Below are 20,077 nucleotides of genomic sequence, written 5' to 3'. Positions count from 1 at the left end.
TGAAAGAAAATTACATCCTTCCAGTTCTCACGAGGTTTACAAGCATAGCCTCATAACACTTGACCAGGCCAAAGCAGAGACCCCGTTTTGTCCACACCACAAAGGAGGGAGAGGAAAGGAGAAGACCTTTCCTCTGTTTCTGTTGGAGCTTTGTCTCCTTGCAAAAAAATTACAAGGTCACATGTTGCTATAGGCTTATACAAACAGGCTTCCTTCAATGAAAGGAGAGTGAAGGTTGCAGGTGGTTACCCATTGCTGCCCAACCACTGCTTGTGAAGGATGTGGGGAAGAACTCCTGAGCATCCTGTGATCAGTCACAGTAAGACTCCTGCCCATACCATCCCTATGAAGCTCCTGCTTGGACAGCCAAGCAGAGCAGAGAGCAGTGGAAACATCTTGAACATTCATCACACTGTTGCTCTTTTAAGTAAATAATCTACCTACCTATTCCAAGAGGAAGACAATCATATACCAGACTAAAGCTTCCTGGAGTGGGAACACATCCTCAGGAAAACAAGGTGACAAGCAGATCAGGAAAAAGAATCATTTTGCAGACCACATTTATCCTGAAGGCTGGAGGTTGGATCCCCTGCTGTTGAATACAGGATTCCTCCCTTACAACACTTAAAAATAAATAAATAGAAGGGGGTGGAGGAGGTGCAAATGACAACACACATTCACATCCAATTGCGAAGAGTTACAGCTCTATGCAACGAAACTTCTTCCCAGGAGGGGATTTCACACCAAGTAAAAAAAGAAAAAATGTACAAAAATATTCATAAGTATTAACGGACGCCAAAATTAGAGATAGTCACCAATTTGGAAGCCAAAAGGTCAAAAAAAAGAAAAGGCACATCTGGCCTATGAGTAACTCAGGAGGAATTTATTTACACAAGGATCGAGTGGCTGACAGAATGAACTGCTGCAGTCAGCACTGAGACCACGGGCTGAGCACAGGAGGCACCCAAGGTCACCAAACAAAACAGAACCAGCAAAGGAGAGAGGTGGAGTCAGCTTTGGACATTCAGTTATAGGCCTCAGACAACTTTATGATCAGATCATGTTTTTTGGAATTAGTCTCCAATCCTATTCAACAGAACTATTTTGGAAAAATTGCCATTGAAGAAATAAGCATAGTCCAATGCCTGGAGAAAATTTTAAACCCAGCAGTGTAGAGAGGCCTAAATGCCTCTCTTAACCAAAAGATGCATCTGAAGAGTCACAGGCTACTTGTTTAAAAGTCCTTCCTGCTGAAGCACTGCTCTTCCCAAGCTTCACTTTGTAAAGTCTGCTATGCCATTAGCTTTTAATTTTGGTAGGTCGGCAACTGAGTACCATTTAACTTCAAAGGAGCTAAAGATATTTAAAACATTTGTACTCTTGAATTTCAAAGGAGCAGAAAGACAGCTTGCCAAAAGAGTGACAGAGGACAACTCTGCACCTCTGCCCATGTCTCCCCAATTGCCCTACCATGGAATTACCTGCTTTTGAGTCTGGCTCCACATCCACTCACACGAGCAGGTCTCTCAGAGTCCTACCATGAGCTGAAAACTAAGGTGCATATATTTAAGCTATATGGTTGCAGAATTCACACCTGAACTGGCAAGAGAAACATCTCCCCATCACCTGTAAGCCTATGTTCTGCTGTACCTATTACCTCTCTCACTGGGATACCTTTAGTTTGAGATAAACAGACTACAGGCAACCCTTGCAGACTGTGCATTTCACTGCCTTTTGGACATCTAAAGCTCCCAGTCCCCCTGTTCAAGACAGTTTTGCCTCTAAGGTACTACAACACAAACAAGTTTTAAAGTATTTTTCTTTAGAAAGCTATGAGGCTTAGACTAAAGTCTCCTCATCAGCCTCCTCCTTTGCAAAGTAGTATTTTGCACAAAAAGTTACAACATGCCTAAAGAAGGTTTATGAGTAAAAAAATCTCTGTATCAATGAATATTTCCTATTTTCCATAATATTGCCTGAAAAACTGTTTACCAACTTAGCTTATACTACAGTGCTTTTATTCATAACTTTCAGTGTACAAGTTTAGATAAACACCCAAGCACTTTCCGTGTGACATCAACTGTTCAGCATTTGCTCGTAACACTTGACCATACATAGTCGTCTCGGAATTAGTTAACAATAGCAGCAGATCTGTCACATAGTGAAACAAGTGTTCTTGTATACTCACGTCAGCTCTAACTGCATGCACGAAGTTTTCCTTGTATTTGGAAAAAAAATAAAATCGCCAAATCCCCCAAATAAAACACATTATCATCCCTCTCTGGAAAGAGCAAATTGTATGATGAATGTTTTCACAACATACCAGATCCATGAGCATGTCCTTTGATCTGATCCTACACAACTTCAGAGAGACCCTATGCCTACAGTTACTGACCCCAGGACAAGCATAAGAACCCACGTTTATGAGATCACATGCAAAATCCATTCCTCCTATGCCGACTTTCCTTTAGGTCCTCACCACTCAATATCGCAGCTTAAAGCCATGAATTTATTCTTACCCCTTAAGATTCTAGATCAAAGCAAACACAAATGCTTATAGGATCAAGACACAGGACTGTAAGACTTCATTTCTTCCCATCAGCTTGTACAGCATGCATCACAAGTGCTTGCCCTTAACTTCGGTTTTCAAGGCAATTATGCAACACAACAGCAACAATTGTTAGCTTATAAGAGTAAGCATTTATTTCAGAGCTACTGCAATTCTGATCTAATGTTTGAAGTCTCACATCTACGTTAACAGATATTTATAATTTACTTCTGACAGCTTTAGCGTTTTCTTTATCACACTTTGGTGTCTGTGCTTTTACGCCATAGTCATGACTGCAATTCCTGTTCATCATGAGCTTCTCTTTCATTTGCATTAGTCCTGGCACAGAGCAATTTTACTTTCAAAGCAAGCTGCATCTCCCAAGCCTCATATATTTACAGAAAACACAAGCAGGTGGGCAGAGTAACTTTGAAGTTCATGCCTATTGTTGCAAACAAACCCAATACCCTGATTCATAATGAACTTTAACCAACTGCCTGAGAAACCAGCATCTTCTAAAGGCTCCAGTCTCCCTCTGCCTACGGAAGTGAAAATTGTTTTAGATCAAGTTTGTTTTCAAGCTCACCAAGCTTGACAATGTTTCATGCCTCTTATCCCACAGATTATTTAAGATTCTTTTTTCTTCCTATTCATCTTGATGACAAACTAGTTTTAATGTCTGTGTTCAGTTTTTCTGTTAGTCTGACTCTCCCCAGGAGAAACCAGATACTAAACTGAGCATTTTTACGCAGCCACTGTTTTGATCAGTATTTGTGCTTTCACAATGCTTAAGAAAAATGATACAGCTACACATGAAAGCACAAGCTCTCCTTGGAAAAATATTCTAAGTAAAGGGTGAAAACACATTCAGGATGTGTCAAGAATAGTGTTCGAGTGTTTTAGGAGTACCAAAACCAAGTGAAAACCCACATGCCTGTTTTAAATGTAGTTACATCCCAGAATGACCACAAAATCTCAGTATTATTCAAGCAGCAGAATCCTGACACACTAACACTGCAGTAGAGAAAGATGAAGCAGCTTCACTTTTCACTGAAGGAAAAGGTGACCTTGGCATGAAATTAAGAGCCACGGGTGACAGTTTCAAGTCTGATTTTGATGGAAAAAAAAAAACTGATCTCAACTACACAAAATCCACCAAAATAAGTATTTCATTATTAAAAAGCAAACACTTTGCTCAAAACAAGAAGGAACTCAATATATAGTGAAATTTAAGTCTTGCAGTAAGCTGTAGCAGTCAGTACTCTTAAAGAGCCTGAGAGTAGACTGCCATGAATGGACAAGTTATTATGAAGCCCAGACTTCCATGCTCAGGTTATACTTAAAGTAGCAAGCCAAGCCCTTTTCAGAGATATCAGCTTCTTTTTAACAGCAAAGAACGTTTCATGTAAAATCTAAATTTAAACTTAGCCTATGGTATTCAAAACAAGCTCTCAGACTACATTGTTTATTATTCCCCTTCTACCTTCAGCAATTATAACTGCCTTAGCATTAAAGCATTGCATTCCTAATAACTTCATAAACAACAATATTGAGTACTAGTCATATTTCGCATTTCCATTCTCATATAGTGAGCAACCTGTAGAGACCAGGTATAGGTTCAAGCATGCTACGTGATTGTTCTTGTAACAGGCAGCCACAATGCAACTGATACCCCCCCAAAAAATTTAGAATATAATGGCTTTGGTATTAACAATCAGACTGTGTGACATGAGACAAATTGAAACTCCACTCCTTTACAGCAGGACAGAGCTACATCACACTTCCAAGGCAAAACAGTGTTCTTAACTGCATAAAAGAAACCATGTTGAACTGCATCAACAGACTTAGTTGACTCAGACAACTTCGGTCTTAGCTGCGCCAGCTGGCACCCAAGCTCTCCATTGCAACCACCTTCATGCTCCTGCTTTTTAACCAGGGATAATTTTACTGTTGAAGGCAGTCAAAAGCTTAATTTACAAGTCTATATTAATGTTCAGAGCTAAATTTGGCAGATCTAGGGGAAGCATTATTTGTGCTATTCAGATCAAAAGATAAAAAACCTTTGCCCAAGGAGTAAATAGGAAGGAAGAATCCCACCGACTATCACTCAGTTTGATATAACACAGCAACTTTGCAACGCTTTTTATATTCAGGTAGTACTGCTGGGATCAGCTGCTCCCATGCTGCATGCCCAAGCAAGAGGTTGCATTTGGGTGGCAGTTCAAAGTACTCTTTTCAAGTAATTTAGGTCTCCAAACAAAAGTATGTCTCTTCTGCATGACTCAGCATGGATTCACTTTGCCCTCTAAAAACACAGCACCTGGTCCAAACCAACATATTACAACTCAAAGAATATGCAGTGCCCTGTTTCCCATAGGCTCAGAGCATGAGCCGAGCAAACCCTTGTCAGCCACCACCACATGACATGGATTTGCCTGTCAGTAGCACAACAGTTGGTCCCAGCAGCATCTATTAGAGGTTTTGCCAGATAAACCCTTTTCCACAGGGGAATAGTTTTGTTGGAGGGACAGATGTTCAGGGTGGTTAGTCATTGCTGAACAAAATGCTTGAACAGCTACCTTCAATGCACATCTTAAAAGGTTCTATAATGAAGAACTAAGTTTTAGAAGAGCTCAGGCATTTCCTTCCTTTCCTTAAATTACTACTGGGTAATATGCTCTGGTAATAAAAGCAGTACAGGTAGGGTTCAACTTACCATAATCTCCCATTAGCAGACACCTTGTCTACACTATTTAAGCCATTCCTTGGAATGTTACAAACTGAAAAGGGTAATTCCTCCCATACAGGCTTTCTTTGTCTCTGCTGTATTTCAGCCCAGAATTATACTACAAAATATCTTAAATTAAAGCAGATAATAGTTCAAAGTTAGTGCAGTTCAATAGGCTAATAAACAAAGAGGTTATTGGACTGCTAGTTTCATAGCCTGCATAACTTTAGAGTTAGATCACAGGAAAGGAGGAAAAGGAAGAAGTCAGTTTTAGCCAAAGCTAGTCAAGGATCAATGAACACTTTCACCTCCTCCTTCCTTCTGTGATTGCTTCCTACTATCCTCTCCTACCCACCTAGCACTAACATCCTCTGGTTTGCTTTCTTTACAGGGCACTCCACATAGTAAGGCATCATGTTTAGAGCTGCAGACTCAAATCTTGTCCATCACAACATATGACAGTGATTTCAACACCCCCAGCAATGGACTGAAGTCATATTAAATAAAAACGCTGCTATGTTTAAGAAAGAATATAAGTTTAGTAGCTCAGTAAAGATCTACATTGAAAAAATTAAAGACACTGCCACAGAGCAACAGATGTTGGCTAGAAGCTTACCTTTCAACTGAAGCAGTGCCACATATGCATAAACCCCTCAGTTCACACACTGCTTTTTAGCTTACAGCTCATGTTGAACAAAATGTATCAAAAACCAGCCATAGTAATAACATATTTCAGAATCCTCTAGGTATACTCAAATGTATCAAAAATATCAAAAGATTGACAAGACAAAATACAGAAGTTGAAGTGAAGCATCATCACATGCAAAAATTGTAACTCGTATGGGCAGTAACTTTAAAGGGTTACTCTTGTAACAGCCATGACATCCAACATCAGTACTACATTCAGATCAGTGCATCATACTACATTACTCGGTGGATTTAGCCATTAGATACAGTCAGAACTCTGATGTCTCAACACAAGGTTCAGGGAACAGATAGGAACTAATGTCTCCAAGTATTCAGGAAAGAAGCTCCAGTACAATACGTCACCTATTTTTTATGTGTGAAGTCTATGCCCAGAGATTTCTTTTGTCTTTGCTGACTGTTGGTGAAAAGTATCACGAACAATATCTATTTTCAGGACTGACACCAGCCTAAAGGATTCATATCAGCTAGCAAAACTGACTTCAGCTGTTACTCAGTCTGTGCTTTTTTTGGTGGACTATCATCAAAGCCTACCACACATTCTTAAACACAGGCTGTTAATAAAAAAATACATATATACATGCACTAAATTTATTTATTTCCCTTTAAAAATCATTATACATCATTTTCTTATAAAGCAAGTACAGTTAAACAAAACAAACCATACCAGATTGGTTAAAAACAGACATCTTGCAGCTCAAATAAATACCAAGGAAAGATGGCTCTATAGTTCAACTGCCTAAAAGTCACATGCTTTCTAGTTGCAGAAAGTGTCCAGAAAAGGAACTCCACACGACTGCTGTATGCTGACCTACCAGAGTGTGATGGGTCCCATCCACACTAGTGACAGACTTCTGTGTTTTCAGTACATCACCATAATCTGCTGCATCGAAGTTAGTCTTCCACACCATCACCTGCAGAAGAAAGCCCCCTATTAAAATTTTCCATCTACATCTGCTTAAAGGTCAGTTTTGTCAATGCATCAGAGAAGAGTCAGCAGATGCACACAAAGTTTACCTACAAAAGCTTTGCCATTGATTAAATTAAGGATGTTATTTGTAAATATGCTGCTGAATACAGACATAGCATAACTGAGTTCTCAATGGGCAAGTGATCTCTTCCAACATTCTTTGGGTCAGGAACATCGGGAAACCAGAGTTACCTAGTGAACTTCAAAGCAACATGCAGAATACACAATTAAAATGACAAATATATTAATACACCATGCTCAGCATTATGGCACTTACCAGCCACACCCCAAACAACTGGTCACTGGTTTATCATGAGATTCATTCACAGGAAAAAACAGGATTAGTACTTTGAGACTAGCATTAGAAACCTTGAGCTAGTTTGTCAGCCAAATATCACTTAAAATCCACTTATAGGCATCTTCCTTCCATAATGCACTATTTATTTCAGAAGAGAAGGGAGGCCTCTAACACATAAACAACTTCAACATATCAAGAGCAAATCTATGGAATAAAATTCTTAGTAGTGGCTCTAAAAGTCTAAAAAGGTTTAAGAGCCATCAATCAACTATTTGAGAAGTCTGAAAGACACCTATGAACCCAGGCAGCTCATCTTGGTTATCAGAAATACCAGTGTTTATTCCTCACTTACAAGTTTCCATTCCTGATTTGTGTGAAATAAAAGCATTTTTATTCTTTAGTTGCATAGTTAACCAACAAGGCCATTCCATTGTGAAACAGAAAAAAGTAACGTGCTTTTATTGTATAGATTGTCTCTTCACAGCTAGCAAAGGGGCTATTACAGCAAAGATGGACATTGCCACCTAGTCTAACCTGGGGATTAAGAGCAATGCAACACAGCTCAGTGAAGACTGATGACGGAAAAATGGATACTTACTCAGACCACTACTGTGGGTTGAAGTCCATCCACACCTTCAGTGGGGCAACTCACACTATGTTAGAACCAGCGTATATTTGCAACACAGGGTGCAAACGGCACCTCCTGATTCCAGCAGGCTCATACAACAGGCCTGTTTGCAGTTCAGTAATTAAGTATGGGTTTTTTTAGACAGGCTACATGTCTAAATTACCATACACAAGAAAATATTCGTTTTGACCTGTAGATAAGTTCTTGATCATTATTTCTCATATTTCCCTTGGATTCAGCAAGGTAGTATTCAGTGAGGTCCATTCCACTGAGAAAGCTTCTTGTATATACACAACTGGCAATTTAAGACTAATGCTGTTTTTAATACATAGAAATATTGTATGTTAAAGTTCTTTCTCCATGCACAAAAGGAAACACTGCCTGAATTTTCAGATACAAATCTAAGAGAGGCAGTTCCTCCATGGGAGCTAAGAACAGGAAAGCCAACAGCCACCCTTGCCAATACATACGTTCAGAAACACACAGCCTTGAGTTACAACAGAAAGGGCTGCCGAAGAAGTCAGTTATGACCCCACACCATGAATATGCCTTTACAAAGCACCTTTCAGGGGAGGCACTGCCATCCAGTTTCAGTTTAACAATACCAGGTGATACTTTGCAATGAGCATTACCTTGTTTATAGAAAACCCAACTATAGGAAAGACAGAGGGAGCTGATAAAACAAAAAGCCTTTTGAAGGAATCTATTTTACACAACAGAGTATGTAGGCTAATACATCCTCTTGAGCTAAAAATGAAACAAATAAAAAGTCAGCTTCTTGGCTATGCCTAGAAATAGTAGACAAATAAAACTTCTGAAGTCTTCTATTGAAAATAAGTAACAATGAATTGCTATGTGTTTACAACTTCAAGCTACATCAGGTCTTTTAAGAAAGAGATAAACAAAGAAACAACAGCAAAAAGGCGTATTTATTTCTTGTGTTAGATAAACATTTCAAGAGCAAATCTTAATCTAGTGACCTCAATATAAATTTATAAGACAAAAAACTGGATACATCTCTTCAAAACAGTTTGTTTAAAGCCTTAAATAAAAAGTGGTCTTAAAGAAATAGGATGACAAGCTGTGCCACCTATCTCAGCAAATCTATAAAATAGAGTTAAAATGCAGCAGCTTATGAAACTGTCATGAGCTACAACCCTAGGACTGGTTTCCTCCTCAGCAGTATACAACTGAAAGCGTACATTGTTTAGAGAACCCAGCAAGTCATTTCAGCATGGTCCAGACATACTGGGTACATTTTTGCTTTCCCCCACTGACAACAGAAAACAAAACCCAGCAGCTTTAAAAGAAATGCGAATCTGGATTATAACTCAGAACCAAAAGTAAAAAGGAAGAGATCTCCCCTCCTGCCTCAACTGCTTCATCCACAAAAACCGTTTACCAGCAACACAAAGCACCCAGGCTCTCAATCTCAGTGTACATATCAAGGTCAGCAGAGAAAAGTCCAACTCTGACCCAAAAAGCTGTGCAACTGCAGCACTAGCACAGCTTTGCACCAGGCTCCCATCAATAAAGAGGCCTGCAGCCTATATCCAGGTCCAGTCAGACTCAGAACCATCTGGTCTCAGTCTCTGGAGATGGCTTAGCCACAGCATCTCAGGTAAGACTGAGAGGACAGATCTGTGGGGAGGAGGAGAGCTTTAAGGAATATGACATATAGAGCACTATAGACCAGTGGAGCCTGGAAGAGTATTCAGGGGAAGCATCCCTGCCTGCTTGTCTTGTCCTTACACTTGTGTCTCAGAACTAGCCAGTGGCAGATCAGGAGACAATCCATCAGCACAGCCTGTGATATTCAAGGTATCTCGACACAGCCATCTGTACACCCATCTAACATTTCCCAGCAGCACATGCCTCAAAACTTACAAGGGCCATACCTAGGGTAATATTTCCTCTGTTGTACATACCCATTCCCAGACAATCCAGCTGAAGTGCTTCCTCAGTAAAAAAAGTCTATGTTCACTTTCTCTCACTATTTTTATTATTTATTTTCTCTTTGAAAGCAGTTAAGATGTCAAGAAAACAGTAACCAGACACAAAACTATCAAATTAAGCTAGTCAGATTACCTGTTCATCAGACCCTCCAGATGCAAATAAGTCTCCAGCTCTTGAAAATGCTACACAGGTAGCTGGCCCCTGTAAACAGATTTAAAAGATAGGTTTAAAAAAAATATGAAAGAAAATGAAGTGTTATAAAGCTCCGTTCATTACAGCTTCACAAGGTATTTCTCATTTGACATCAGCAATCTAAAGGCAAAATTAAAAAAGCTCTGTGAGGTAAGTGGGCCACAGTTAACATGCTAAACTTGCTGGCACTTACTGTTTCCCACATTTTTGCCCCCAGTTTAAGACACCCACTTTTCAATATCCATGGCATTAAGTCAGAGACAGAAACAAACCAAGTTTTACAGCTTCAGGCTTTTCCTTGCTCCCTCTCAATCATTCCCTCTTCCTTTTAGAATGAGAAGTTTCTAAAATTCCTGTTCATTTATTAAAAGCAGTGAAACTGTTGAGTTTTGTTAAATGAAGCCTTCAGTCACCTGATGGAAAGGTTTAAAGCAGAAAAGGAGGTTTAAACACAGATACACACAAAGCAGCATCAAAAGACATATTGAGAAAGATTGTTAGATGTAAAATACCCCCACTACAGACAATTCTAAGCATTCACAAATCATAAACCATGTCCCATGAAAATATAAGTTTTTTAAAACAAATTTGAGGAGTAATGAATCCACCTTCAGGCTTCAGTTGCCAAGCCATCAGAATCCACATTTTCTAAGCTCCTTCTCACACCATGAATACTAGAACCATGGAAGGAAAACGCACAGAGCCAAGATTTTCACATAATCATGGAACTCCAGGGGCCAGAACTTCAAGCATTATCCAGAATCTTCAAGACACTGACACCACAAGACAGCAAGTTTCATGGACCACTGTGTGCACCAGATTCACCATGGAAAAGTGTATCTTCTCTCCACATGCTTTTCCAACAGCCTTTCTTTGAAAATACATAACTGTCCCTAAGGGACAGCATAAAACACATGATTGATAATAAAAATAGTCAAAAGGCAGGGCTACAGGCAAGACGTGAATGAATCAGTTCCATCACAAAGGAAAAGGTGGGGGGGGAGTTCGCTTGGTTGCTTTTGTTTGCGGCTTGTTTGTTTGTTTGTTTCTGGGGGGGTTTTTTGGTTGTGGGTTTTTTTGGGTTTTTTTTGTTTTGGGTTTTTTTTTTTGTTTGGTTGGTTTTTTTACACAGTTATCACATGCTCTCCTATATTTCTAGGGTATTCCATACAAACTGTTCACTGCAGAACACCCAAGGCTTGAAGCTCTTGCTTACTCCACCATGACATAACTTCAAAACATGCTTGACCATCTATCAACCAAGGCAATCAATTTCTATCAATTAATTTGGCCAAGGTTAGAAGCATTTTAAGTCAAGAAATCTGTACTGAACACATAAGATTCAGTATTCAGAATCCAATTAGTCATTTTATTTGAGACTTGAGAGTTAAGAAGCCCACAAAGTTTTCAGCACAGGAGGAAGAAAAAGCCAAGGTTACCTGAGGAGCACTGGTAAAAACAACAGGTCACTGAATGGCAGACAGAGAAGCATCAGCAGAATATACCATGTTTGTACATTAGCTTCTATTTACGGTATTCTGTAGTGCTATCTAGAGTTTTGCAGGAGGCAGCTATTCTCTTTGGATAGCAGGATGAGGTCAGTCCGGGGGGTACATCCAAAAGCATCAGGAACAAAACAGAATCGCTGTTTCATATCCCCTTACCAGTGGGCACATGGCCAAGCAACGACAGAGGCTTCAAATCAAACAGGCACCTGCAGCAGCACAGGAGAATGCAAGCAGCAGGCAGGCACTGCTTACAATACCATCATTTGCCATTTTTAAGCTACAGCCTAATGATCTATGCAGGTTTGTGTTAGTTATCAGGTTTGTAACTGAAGAGAAGGCTGGCTTAAATGGCTTTTCTCCTAGTTTTACAGAAGGGATGCCAGAATTAATGCACCTGGTATCACACAGCACAGGTGCTTGCATTCTGAAGAAGCCTCACTCTTAAAACAACAATCAGTTCTGAGAAACTTTAAATGGTGCTGACTGCTAAAGCACCACTTGAGTAAAAGCATGCATTTCACACCACACATCTATTTTAATATGTTTTCAACCTTTCAGAAAGCACACAGGAGAATGTGCATGGAAAGGATGAGGCAGGCACTCTGAGATGCAGTTAAACAGAGCTGGGAAATTGTTACGTGTGTTCACGCACAGGCACAACAGACAAACTGTTCTGCTTAGAATAAACAGCTGAGAACCCAGAGAGAGAGGTTTTATGTCAGCTACTGAACACATTACTCTGCAGATGGTCCTAAGCCCAAGCTTTTTCCCAAGCTGAAATAGGCTGAAGAGGTAGGAACAAGCATTTCCAGAAGCTGCCTATGGCCAAGTTTGCTGGGAAAAGCAAGCTGAACTAATGACAAGCTGAAGCCCCCCTGCCCCACCTTCAAAACAAACCACAACAGCCACAACCACCACCACCAGAAAACTCCACCCACAAACACACACCTCCTGACAGAAGCAGAGTTATCTTCTTTCAAGTAAGATCATTATATATCGGAAAGCAAGTAAGAAGCTTCTCCTCACCCTGTATGAATCACAGAATTATCTAGGTTGGAAAAGACCTTGAAGATCCTCCAGTCCAACCATTAGCCTCACACTGACAGTTCCCAACTACACCATATCCCTCAGCGCTATGTCGACTCTACTCTTAAACACCTCCAGGGATGGGGACTCCACCACCTCCCTGAGCAGCCCATTCCAATGCCTAACAACCCCTTTTGTGAAGAAATGTTTCCTAATATCTAGCCTAAACCTTCCCTGGTGCAACTTGAGGCCATTACGTCTAGTCCTATCGCTTATTACTTCGTTAAAGAGACTCATCCCCAGCTCTCTGCACCCTCCTTTCAGGTAGTTGTAGAGGGCGATGAGGTCTCCCCTCAGCCTCCTCTTCTCCAGACTAAACACCCCCAGTTCCCTCAACTGCTCCTCATACGACATGTGCTCCAGACCCTTCACCAGCTTCACTGTCCTTCTCTGGACACGCTCGAGTCATTCAATGTCCTTTTTGTAGTGAGGGGCCCAAAACTGAACACAGTAATCGAGGTGCGGCCTCACCAGTGCCGAGTACAGGGGTAAGGTCCCTTCCCTGTCACTGCTGGCCACGATGAAGTTGCAAGGATAGACTATTCTGTTAAGAGTTCATGTCTTCCCAATGGCCATCACATGGAAATCTCACATCCAGTTTGTTTCTGGTTTTCCTTCTCTCTCTCCTTCGTAAAAGTGAACTCATCATTATACATACCCAAAGACTGCATCTGAGATAAGCACCCAACTCTCACTGCAACCTGTGTCTCAGTCCTGTGTACTTTCAAATATGCTTGTACAAGGTTATGCCAGCAAAACTAGTTTTGATGTGGTCACTCCTAGTGTGAAGAGTTTTAGCTTCCTTAATATGGAAATACCTTAATGCATTTTATCATTTCACCTGTACTGATTTCAAAAGGTTCTTAGGCCTTCTAATAGCAACATCTCACCCAAGAGATCCTGCCAGAAATTATCTAGCAGCATCAATTTCAAAATGCATGCACAGTCATTAGTGTGACTAAGCTTGTTCAACTAACACAGCATTAAATAGTGTAGATATTTCAAACCAAGGACAGCACTGTCAATCAGCTGGGACAAAGCATGCTTCTGCCTTCTACCCCCACCCACCTTCCCCAGCAGTTCAGGTCTCCGACCACACTGTCAGGAATGGAGACTCTCTAAAAAAAAATAAATGCAAAAGCAAAAGAAAAATAAGCAGTAAGAAAGGGCAGAAACAAGTACATAGCCAGAAAACTGTACACTGGTGAATACTGCTTAAAGGTAACAGAGCTGAGGATACAGAAGCTGCACTTTGCTGTAATAGACCAGTCAGAGTTGGGAAGGAGGAAAAAGCTTTCAAGACATTAAGACAAAGTGTTCAGGAACAAGCACAAGTGAGGAATACTGGAGAGGACCAATGTTTCACAAAATTATTTTTATCAGTCTAAATATTTCAGTGTATTTAAATAAAATTTAGTACAATACAAATCACATCAAAACAGGCAATGAACTGACTCCAAAGTCAGGCATTCTGAAGGGGAAAGAAGTTCAACAGAACATATTCCTCCCAAAATAGAAAGTGATATCAAAGACTGAATGTGCCTTTATAAACTGAAAGAAGGGGAACAAACAAGTCTATAGACACAACATCCTCTACAGATTTGTTGACATAAATTAAGTGAAAAGTATTTTTGCTACATACACTTACAGCACTCTTCCCGGATGTAACAGGTTTGCTATAGCAACATAGAAATAATAGTTTGCCAAATGCTCTTGCAATATAAACACACACAAAAATAAAAAGCTACGCTTGCCAGTGATTAGACACAGCCTAACTCCCATTCATTCCAGGTAAGCATGGCAGAGATCCAACAGATCTCTGATGCAGTTCTGGACAATAGGTACATGGTTGGAGTCTGAAGAATTCAAATCTTCCTTCAGATTTTTTCCCCCCTTTAAACTCACTGTTCGCATTAAAAGTGTCAAAAAGCAGCAGTTGCATATTCCTCTATACAAGTTGCAGGAAGAATTTTAAGCTTATTTCCCATGCAACTAGAACACGGGGGATGCAGCAACCTTCTGAAGGATCACTTTATTCCTCTTTCTGTAGCAGGGTACAAATGCTCTTCTATTAGTATTCCCTGGGGGTTCAGAATTTCCAGTTCGGCATCCTCATTGTGCTAGGTGCTGCACACAAGCTGTTAGCACCAGTCCCCAAATTCTTACAGCTTCTTGCCTTAAACAGCAAGCTGCAGAAAGAAGGGACTGGACAATGAGCTACACCAAGTCAGCAGTAAGGAACATTTATATTTAGTTCTCAGCAGGCCAACAACATCAGGACGGTCAAGCCTTGTGCTTGTCAAATAGATTTTGAAATTATTATAATACTTTTGTTGATACTGGGAGAAAGCCGCAGAAAGTTTGACGGAAAGTACAGAAGAGAGCAAAAAGTCATCCAGTGGAAATGTTGAGTGGGAAGAACAGTGCCACTAATCAATATTCAACTCATCTCCTCCAGTGAAAGATAAGTACCAGGCAGGGTGGAGATAAGCCCCAGGGAGCCTTGAAAAGGACAAATTGCTCACACACTGGATACAAAGAAACTGGAAACAAAAGGAAGCCATACAGAAGGAATGATAACAAGATCAAGCCTAGTTCTTTGCAGCAGCGTTCCTCATGAACAAGATTCAGGCAAGGTCAGCTAGCCATGCCAGGGTAGCCAGAACACCAGGTGACATCCCACTTCTAGCTGGAGATGTAGGTAAGAAGGGTGAGGCACAGCATGTTACACAGTAATTTATGGGCAGACTACAGCACAGCATGTTACACAGTAATTTATGGGCAGACTACCCCCCAGAGATAGATACTATACTTTCTCCATGTTTCCCCACTTTCTACAGAAGTAGGCTAATCATCTCAAGGCCTTTATTGCCCTAGCAATTCACAGGTTGATCAGCTTACACAAAACATTAAGTGTGGCCTTAGAAAAAGATGTTCAGAACTATTCTGAAAGGCTTGAATGCATTCATCACCCAGAGAGACAGGATCCTAAACCAGGTCACAGATTACAACACTGAATGAGTGACTGGCAGGATGCTAACAGCATCAGTAACAACTGGCACAGGAATGACAAGAGACAACAGGAATAGCATCCCTGAACAGAAAACTTTCAAACACGGAGCTAAAAATAGATCTCTCTGAAATAAATACTTAAGAAAGGACAGGAGTTTAGTTTGAGGAAATGGAAATACGCCTGGAGCAAACAGTCATACCTGCATGCAGATAGCAGATGAGTGTGCACCACCTATAAATAGTAAGCTGACAATCACAGAGAAAGCCTTCTTGAACACCACTTCCTCCCCCATAGAACTGCTGGAGGACAGAAGGCACAGGATTTCAAGAACAGCAGGGCCAACACCAACAGTCAATTCAAGTCAAGAGAGGCCAGACTTGTGAGCTTCGGCTAGGAACAGAGCTAACATTTTGGCTTCAGCATAACAGAAGAAACAAGAGCCAGGCTGGAGAGGGTCCAGGAATAAACCAGAGGAGAGCAGTTTACTGATGCACAGTCTGCACAACGAAACAAGGCAGAGAGGAAGGTAGCTGGAGACACAAGTGGGGGCAAGGATGCCAGTAGATTTTTTTTTTTTTTTTTTTTTTAAATCCTGGGAGAAACTAATGCATAGCAGAGAAGAGCCAGATTAGTATGAGAGGTGCCAAGAGCTGGAACAAGGCATATCTAGAGGATGCAGATATTTGAGTTAAAGGAGAGCTTCCTCTTCCACTGCCCACAAAAGGAGATGTAGAAATGGGAAGATATGAGCCAGTACGTTCAGTCAAACTCCTGGAATAGATTAACTAGTGCAAAGAGAAAAAGGAGGTGAGTGATGACGAAGTCTGAGAAGCAAATCCAGCAGCAACCAACACACTAGGATCATCAGTTCAAGGCATGAAAGAAATAATAATAAACAGAGCAGTCATTGCCACTGTCCACAGTGCTTTCAACTGCTTCATGGCACAGGAGAAGATGGCAAGTCACACTGGGACATTGAAATGACAGATGGTAGAGGAGCAAAAGATGCAAAGAGTAAGTGATCAAGACAATTAGGAAAACACCAAGAGCAGGTAAGAAACTTGATAAATGCATTCTAAGTGCCAAAGAACATAGAGGGCCTGAGACAAGATGCTGGATTTATGTGTTTTTCATCTACCACTTGGTTTCAGCAGCAGAGAAAGCAGTGAAGAGTTCAGTGAAGACCAATTTAAATTAACAGACCTTTTGGTAAGGCGGGAGCACCGAGCCTGTATCGCAGCATCAATGATGAACTTGCAGCAAGGAAATGCACAGCTGTGAAGATCTATTCAATCTCATCAGAAAAGGTGAAAGAATAGCAGGATATTTAGTAGGAGAAGAAAGCTGAATTCAGAGAAGACAGAGGCAAGAAGAAATACAAGGGGCAAGACAGGTGACAAAGTTAACACGCACTTGTTTCACAGTCTGGTACAGGATGCAGCACATATCCTGCAGAAGCATCAGACAGAAAAATCCAAATATTAGAAAGTGGTAAGAGCTAGTAAAAAAAAGCTATGAAAGCCATGGATGTTTGTTGGCTTTTTACAAACAACACAGGTACCCTAAAGATGATGTGGAGAGGGGAAAAGGTATCAGCACAGGTATTGTACATTGGCAAATCAAGAGGTGCAGGACAGAACTAAGTATTGTCCTCAAGTGGGGATGGAGTGGAAAGCTATAGGGACCGTGAAAAGGATCCACATCTCCAACAGTAAGGACAAGAAAAATGTTTAGATAAAAAGGGCAGATTCCTAGAAACTGCCCACAATGAGGGTGATAACAGAAAGGAGAGAAAGGGAACCAAGGAGAAAAGCACAGGGGACAGATGGCAATGGCAACAAGGGACATTTTCATGCATAATACCTCTGAAAAAAAGGTCACAAGAGTTCTCATTACATTGAGCTTTGAAAAATCCCTGTATTACTACACAGAGCAAGACTGTCATGGGTACACCTTCCTCCACCAGAGAGTAGCGGCTGGAGCTAACATAGGGAAAATTTATACTGGCACCTTATAATTGAATCTTCATTAGCTTTTTAACTCTTGAAAGCTTCAGTTTAAAAAATACAAGGGAAGAATAAAGCACTCTTATTTTCTTTTAATACTTGGAAATGCTAACCTGAAGTCAATTGCTCGTTTTCAATACATCCTTGTCTCCCTTTGCTGGTTCAGTTCTGTGCAGCTCTGAGATGTCCTGACATCCTTCAAAGAGGACTAGGCCTGCACAGATGTTTAATGCCACCTAGGTAGAGCTGGCAGCAGACAGTAAAGGAGCACATTTGTTTCCTGTGCACCTGCTTAGAAGATCTTGCTCTTTAGTCAGCCAGCAAAGCAGAAAGCACTTATGCCACCCAGGTAGGTAGAATGCAGCTACTTCACAATTCAAGTCAAGGTTGTTTGGAGAATCATAACTTTGCATTTTCTGTCTTCCTATTTATAAATATAACCATGCAGATGTTTTCTAAATATTTACTGAGAACTTCCATTCCACTAAGGAAGTCAGTCTGAAAATGCTCTAATCAAACCACCCCTAAGGGCAGACAAGCACTGTGTACATACCTGATCTCCTCTAGCAACTCTCCAGACGTGACTTACAGGCCCCAAAACATTCTGTTCCTCGACAATGATTCAGTACCAGAGGTGGAACTACACACCAACCCAGTGTCTCATCTGTATGGAATTAGGCAAGAGTACTTCACAGCTTGAAGCACTCCAGAACTAAAATATGCAGCACAATACAGAATGATATTTCGCAGCTGCAAGATGTCAGCTCCAAGCTGCAAACTCCTGTCTCTAACAATCCTTCTGCTACAAAGGGGCCAGCTACATTACAATTAAAGACAGCAATGTAAACTTGGCAATCCTCCCTATGTAAACTACAGCTAATCAGCTGCTAACAAATTCCTGGCACTCCAGCAGTTGCGTCAGAGCATGTCTAAAGGACCTTAAATTTTTTTCCTTCAAGTGTCCACTCGCATGCAGCCTTCCCAGAACAACACAACAGCAGTCAACTGTCAGAGTAGGAACAGTCTCAACCAGCATATTCACCCACACAAAGTCACAACTCAAGAATGTCTTCAGAACAGGCTGTTCATTCGGTGACTAACCTATAGCTCTCACTTAAAAAGGCAAATCTACTTAATGACCAAAAAATCCACACCCACTTCATTTTTAGCCACTTGAAGGTACTTGCAGAAATCACAGTGAGAAGAGAGGGGAAAAAAAGAGCCATCAGTATTAAGTAGCCTGGGTTTATCTGAGCAGAGCAGACTAGGGAAGCAGCCAGTGCAGGAATCCACCCCAGCAGCTTCTGATGAAAGCAGGGCCTGTTGTCACTGCCAGTTGCTTACTGTGAATGAAGCACAGGTTATCACACGCTTTTAGTGGAAAGATGAGGCAGGCATTAAAAGAACCAGCCCACAACAATACAGCACATGCCAGCAGAGGAAATGCCAGCCAGGGCTACACTAGGACTGGTTCCACAGCCATCTTGGTGCAATACCCTTAAAAGATGACCAGAAAGCACTACCACCCACTTTCATGCTTCTACTTGTTTCCAAACTGGAGGAAGTATAATCCCACAGTGGCAACTATCCTTCAGCTGTGCCAGTGTCAAAGCATTTCCAATACCAGTTAGATGCCTAGGAGAGTGGCAGACGCTGTCTTACTGATCTGAAATAGCAGTGGGAAAAACATGAAGTTTTAACTCTCCTTCTGAACAGATGATTCACAAACCAACTGTTTTGTAGAAGCCCTGAGTTAAGTACAGCACCAGCCTAAAGGGACTTTCTATCGTCTAATTCTGAAGACCTCCATCACCATAATCAGTTTTGGACTCTCAAAGCTAAACTTTTTTTTGTGCCATGCACTCAATGAGGAGCAGCCTACAGCTCAGAAGGGAGGAAAATGGAACACAGGTTCAGCCTCCTGCTCAACAATAAACAGGCACATGCCTTCCCAAGGGAAGGATGAAAGATGTAAAGATCCACTGTCCCTCCACACTTACCCTTTTCCAGAATGCTACTTCCTCAGAACTGACTTGACAAATTAACACAAGAGACAAATATGAAAACAAGACTAAGACAACAGTTAGAAGCTTTGCAGCTCCTATCTGATAGGAGTATCCACTTAGTCCAGCTTTTAAAGTAAGAAAGTTTTATGCAGTCAAGGTTTACATGTTAGGATAACCAGCATTTGTTATCTTCCCCCCATTCTTTTCAGCATTTGAACCCTTTGGTCAGTTTTCATCAGATCTTTCCATGAAGCAGAGTTTTAAGTATGAGGTTGTCCTATTTTTCCATTACTATTACAAAAAAGGAGAAAAGTTTATTAATACACAGCAAAAGAGAAGTTACAGAACAAACTTGACCTTTTTAGACATCAGGCAAGGCAGTCACTAAACAAAGCCACAAGAAGCCAGAATTATCAGTTTTGCAGCTTACGCA

General features: G+C 40.9%; 1 protein-coding gene across 12 annotated transcripts in view; it reads right to left on the bottom strand.

Moving 5' to 3' along the window:
• The window catches only part of POC1A (POC1 centriolar protein A), a 93,690-nt gene that overhangs the window by 24,343 nt on the left and 49,270 nt on the right, over positions 1-20,077 (bottom strand). For all 12 annotated transcript variants that reach the window (XM_074836366.1, XM_074836367.1, XM_074836365.1 and 9 more), the window contains 2 exons: positions 9,966-10,034; positions 6,797-6,895 (listed from right to left, as the gene is read on the bottom strand). In XM_074836366.1, coding sequence (XP_074692467.1) covers positions 6,797-6,895; positions 9,966-10,034 — 168 coding nt within the window. The remainder of the gene's footprint in view (positions 1-6,796; positions 6,896-9,965; positions 10,035-20,077) is intronic.

Source organism: Strix aluco, chromosome 11 (genome assembly GCF_031877795.1).
Source record: "Strix aluco isolate bStrAlu1 chromosome 11, bStrAlu1.hap1, whole genome shotgun sequence".
NCBI lineage: Eukaryota > Metazoa > Chordata > Aves > Strigiformes > Strigidae > Strix > Strix aluco.
Note: the sequence above shows the minus strand (reverse complement) of the source record. Positions and strands in the feature narration are given on the sequence as shown.